This window comes from Rhinopithecus bieti, unplaced genomic scaffold, assembly GCF_001698545.2.
Source record: "Rhinopithecus bieti isolate Rb0 unplaced genomic scaffold, ASM169854v2 scaffold_20892, whole genome shotgun sequence".
Classification (NCBI taxonomy): domain Eukaryota; kingdom Metazoa; phylum Chordata; class Mammalia; order Primates; family Cercopithecidae; genus Rhinopithecus; species Rhinopithecus bieti.
In genome coordinates, this window is record NW_016810602.1 from 1,719,558 (window position 1) to 1,724,662 (window position 5,105).

The 5,105-nt window shown below is 52.8% G+C and overlaps 1 protein-coding gene across 2 annotated transcripts in view; it reads left to right on the forward strand.

Moving 5' to 3' along the window:
* The first annotated feature begins 6 nt into the window (after nucleotides 1-6).
* RAB15 (RAB15, member RAS oncogene family) overlaps nucleotides 7-5,105 on the forward strand; it is a 31,026-nt gene continuing 25,927 nt past the window's right edge. The window contains exons 1-2 of one of the 2 annotated variants that reach the window (XM_017892428.1): nucleotides 7-216; nucleotides 654-740. In XM_017892428.1, coding sequence (XP_017747917.1) covers nucleotides 93-216; nucleotides 654-740 — 211 coding nt within the window. In that variant the 5' untranslated portion in view covers nucleotides 7-92. The remainder of the gene's footprint in view (nucleotides 217-653; nucleotides 741-5,105) is intronic. The other variant, XM_017892429.1, reaches the window with a different exon arrangement.

Here is a 5,105-nt window from a genome sequence, read left to right on the forward strand (position 1 = left end):
CGTCCCCGGGCGGGCGCGGGCCGCGATGGCAGCGGCGGAGCAGGGCTGAGCCCGCTGCCCGCCCGCAGCCCCCGGCCGCTCCGGCCCCAGCCATGGCGAAGCAGTACGATGTGCTGTTCCGGCTGCTGCTGATCGGGGACTCCGGGGTGGGCAAGACCTGCCTGCTGTGCCGCTTCACCGACAACGAGTTCCACTCCTCGCACATCTCCACCATCGGTAAGGGGCGGTGGCCCGGGGCGCCCCTCCCTCCCCGCCCGCGGCCCCTTTCCCTGCCGCCCCCGTCCCCAGCTGGGGAGGAATTGCCAGCCCCTCTGGCTGGAGGCGGTGGCGCGGGAGGCCGGAGTCCGGGATGAATCTCGGGGTGAGCATAGGTTTTGGCAGGTGAGGGGGTCCCTGCTGCCTGCCGTCTGGACCAAAGGTGGCGTCTCCCGCCTCTCGCCGGGTAGCCTTCCCTCCCATCAAACCGAGAAACCGGGGATGAGGGGAGCGGGTGTAGGCCTGGGTACCTCGAGCTGGGGTAGCGAGAATCGTAGCCGCTGGAATAACATCCCCACACTCCCAGGGGGAGGGGAAGTAAAGCTTGTGCTGGGGAAAAGGGGGTCAGGGTGGAGACCGGAGTCTCTGAGGCGCCCTTGGTTCTGTGGTGACCCAAGGTGGAGCCGGCGCTGGGCGAAGGGGGGAAGAAGAGAGGAGGTACGGAGGGGCCGCAAGGATCGAGTTTCCAGGGCAGAGTTGGGAAGGTAAGGTGGGACACCTGGGGGAGGACACAGATAGGGTGAGGAGCCCCTGCGCCTGGGAAGAGGAGGAGCCAAGTCATCTGTTCTGAGGGAGTCTAAAGAGGTTGGAGGAGTGTCAGGAATACCTGCCCAGACTAAGGGGTCAGAAGGCAGGCAGGACCCGCCTGAGAGCATCTCTCATCTGGCAGTGCTGGAGCCTGTGGTTAGAGGGACAAGGCCCGGTGGCATCCCGGACAGCACTATGATGGGTCACCTATTCTAGGAATGGGTCCATGGCCTCCCCTCTGAGACAGTCTCCCGCTCCTAGGCTGTGAGGGGCCCCCTCCCCGAGAAGTCTGAGTAAAGGGAATTTCATCCTCAGCTGCTTGCCCGGGTCAGCCCTGGAGTAGCCTCTGCATTGCCCAGGCCCCTGGAAACACCTGCTGGCTGACTAGTCATCCATTTGGAATGCTCTCCTAGAAGTCCCTGCTGCCATCAGGGACGGCCCCAGCTCTCAGCTTCCTCTTGAGGATTCATGTCCACGCCATCCCCCTTCCTCCCCCAACACACATTCCTTGCCGAGAGAGAAGTAGGACCACATAGATACAGCCAGGAGGAACAGAACCTTATGGTTAAGAAGCCAGCTTTATTGTCAGAGAGACCTGAGACCTCACTTTGGGGCAAAGCAACCTTGAATATCGCCTAAACTTCTGAGCTTTATTTAGTTTCTCATCTGTAGAATGGGTATAATAATGAGCACCTACCTCCCAAGTTGTTGTCAGGATTAAATAAGATAATGCTTGTTAAGCGCTTAGCACAGCCAGACACATGGTGAGGCTGGAGAAATGCTGATCGTTCTTACTGCTGTTGCCATTATCATTGTGCTCTTAGGGTCTCCTCTCTTTGTTTCACCAACTTTAAGGGTGAAACAACAGGACTTAGGGTCAGGGAACAGAACTTGTCTGTCTTTCTCAGAGGAGCTGTAAGGCCACCTCTTAGGAAACCTAGGAGCTTGGGCTAAGCCGTGGTTTGGGTGAGAGACATTGCAGAAAGAAGGGGAGCCTCTAGACACCAAGGCTCTGTGCCTGCCGGGAGGACTCAGGGAAGAGGCAGGTGCAGGAGAAAGGCATGGGCGTGATGGAGGGAGTGGCAGAGGAACCAGATGGTGTATGAGGACAGGTTGTGGGCTCAGGGACAAAGGGCGGCGGGTTATCCCTTAAGGAAACTAGGAGTGGCTATTTTTGAGAGAGGCCTGGTGCTTGGAACTACTGAGCTATCTCCAGAGAGCTGTGGGCTGCCTGGAAGGCCCTGGCTTTGGCCTGAAGAGCTGTTGTTTGCATCTGCTCTTCTGGTCACATTCCAAGTCCTTCGGGTGACCTGGACTTTTCCCTTTGAGGGTTTCATTCAACCACCTCATTTCAGAAGCTCTGGGACTCCTGCTTAGTGCTGTGGGAGGCAGCCTTCCCTGGGAGACATGTACACTCCTTTTTGAGGGCACCCCTGTTTCTAAAATACCAGGATGGCCCTCTGAGGCTGGTGCTCTCCTTAAAGAGAGTCCATTGCCTCACACCTAATCATCCACCCTTCTCCTTGTCCCTTCCCCTTGTAATCTCCCTTCTTAGACACCTTCTGCTAATAGGTGAACACTAGATAGGTCACAGGGACTTCCTCAAACCCTCCAGGGCAGACCACTTTGGGCACATAGGTGAATCAGTGAACTGAGTAGGAGTGTCTCTGCAGCACTGTCTCCCCTCAAGGCCCTTGGTATATTGGCCTAAAACCTAAAGATGGCTCCCACATTTCTTCCTCCACTTCTGACGGCCAGGTTCCCCTTTCTACAGGACACAGAGGATTCTAGGAGTTTGGATTCCATGGAATAGAAAGAAACCTGTCTTTCTTCACACCAGCCTTTTAAAATCTGCCCCGCTGGGTATCTTAAATGCTTTCTTATTTAAAGCTTATTAAGGGACTTGGGATTCTCCCTTATCTTGGGCGTGTTTTTCAGCATTAACTAAAACTTAAAGGAAAGAGTTGGATGGTCAAGAAAAGCTTTTTCCTTAAGTGATATGGACAGTTTCTCAAGGAGGTAGAAGGGGCAGCCAGGAAACAAATCAAGGAGCCAACGAAATGAGTGCTACCAAGTCATAGTCATTTCATGTCCTGTATGCCAGGATCTGCACTGAGACCGAGAGATTCCCAGATGAATAATACCCACAGTCACTGTTCTCAAATTGGGCATTATCTAAAACACATTACATGACCATGCTGGGCACTGATCGAGGCACCTTTCTCAGGGGCTTTTTTTTTTGTGAATTAAGAAAACAAGGTAATTCACCAGTTACTGCCAAGATAGTTTGGCTTCTTGGCTCATGTGGATATCACCTAGGCGGGTACTTTTGTGATTTACTGTGTACTCTACTTTAATGGCCTGCGATCTGCCAGGGAGCAGTGAGAGGCCTCCCTGGTAGACTGAGACACTGACTGTCCCTCCCCCTATCCTTTTCATCTTTCTGGCCTCTTTCTGGCCAGCAGGCTGGCAGGTGGCCCCGCCACTGGCTCTGCCACAGGCATTTCCTCCCTGTGCAGCTGTGCTGGCCTGGCTGGGGGTTGGTGCAGAGGGGTCCCCAAAAGACTATCCTAAAAAATTAATTGAGCATTCACTACCAACCTCTGTGCCGGGCATTTTAGAGACATATCGCAGTCTAAGTTTCCTGCCCACAGAAGCCCATAACCTAGATGGGGAAGCAAGACAAAGGCAAAAAAAAAAAAAAAAAAAAAAAAAAAAAGAGCTAGTGCCAAAATGAGATATCTGAAAGTACTCGGTGAATCACTCTTCAAATGTAAAGGATCGATTATGATCGTTACAGTTACTCTTAATGAAGGTCTCACAGTGGGTATCAGAAGCTAAATTATGATGCAAGATGTACCATGAGGCAGCCGGAGAAGGGTGGTGAACGGGATGGGTGAGTGCTGTTCCCACGACTCCATGCTGTCGGAGGCTAGGGAAGAGAGAGGCCCCCGTGGACTAGAACCGGCAGGGAAGGCTGAAGCTAGGCCTCAGTGTGGGCTGCTCGTCAGTTCCTGCAGCAGAAGGGAGCAGATGGAGTAACATGAGCAGAGATAACAGAGGTGGGATTGAGTGGGTGTCCATGGGGCTCTAGGCAGTTTAGCTGCAACAGAAGGGATTCTTCAGAAAAGCGAGAACATTCCTCTGTTTCTCTCTCTGTCTCCCAAACTATAAGTGCCTTGATAGTGCGACCAAATCTTATTCCTCATTGTTTTCATAGTCCCTACTACAGGGCCAGGCAGATCTCAATGTCTATTGTTAAATTAATGAATGAACCCAGGGATCAGTTGGCAGAGGGCATTGAGAGCCTGGCTAAGGAGGTGGAACATGAACCTTAGCAATGGTAAGAGGGGTTTTGAGTAGGGTACTAATGAGGTTGGCTGGAAGAAGGGGTTAAGACTTGAAGCAGGGAGACTAGTCAGGGGCTGCAGTAGTATCTGGGCATGGAGGAACCTCTGAATGGCCCCTCACCCCCAGTGGTACCAACACCAACTTCCACACAGTCACCTGTTCTAGTTTCCCTCCAGAATGGGGAGTGGTTCAAACCAATCAACCTGGCAACTTCTGAAATAATCTCATGGGACCTGTGCCATGACCAGGTAGGGAGAAGATGTCATACATGTGAACATCTATGTTCAGGGGACCTTTGAGGACGTTTCTGCATGGTGGCCAGGAGTGAGATGATGTAAACCACGAATGGAAACTGAAGACACTGCTCAGGAGTTGTTGGTTTTCTTTTCTTTTTCTTTCCTTTTTTTTTTTTTTGAGACTAGGTTTCACTCTGTCACCCAGTCTGGAGTGTAGTGGCACAATCACAGCTCACTGCAGCCTCCATCTCCTAAACTCAATCAATCCTCCCGCCTCAGCCTCTCGAGTTGGGACTATAGGCACATGCCACCACATTCAGCTAATGTTTGTATGTTTTGTAGAGATGGGGTTTCACTATGTTACCCAGGCTGGTCTCGAACTCCTGGACTCGTGATCCACTAGCCTCGGCCATCCAAAGTGCTGGGATTATAGGCATGAGCTACCTCACTCCCTCAGGAGTTTGTTTTCTCCCTCCCATCCTTAGTCTTCCCTGAGTAGACCTGTCACCTACTCCCTGGACCTTTGGTTTTGAAAGCCACCCTCCAGGCTGCACTCCTTCTGGGTGAGGAGGAGGGTGATCTGGTTGGACGAGTTGGGCTGCTGTGGCTTCAGGGTGCTTTCTCAGGTTGGGTTGCTGCTGCTATGTCACCTTTCTCAGGGAGTTTCTCAGGACTGGCTTGGCTGCCTAGGGCAAGGGCTTGTGACTGAGGAGGTGGGAGAAGGTGGGGTGGGGG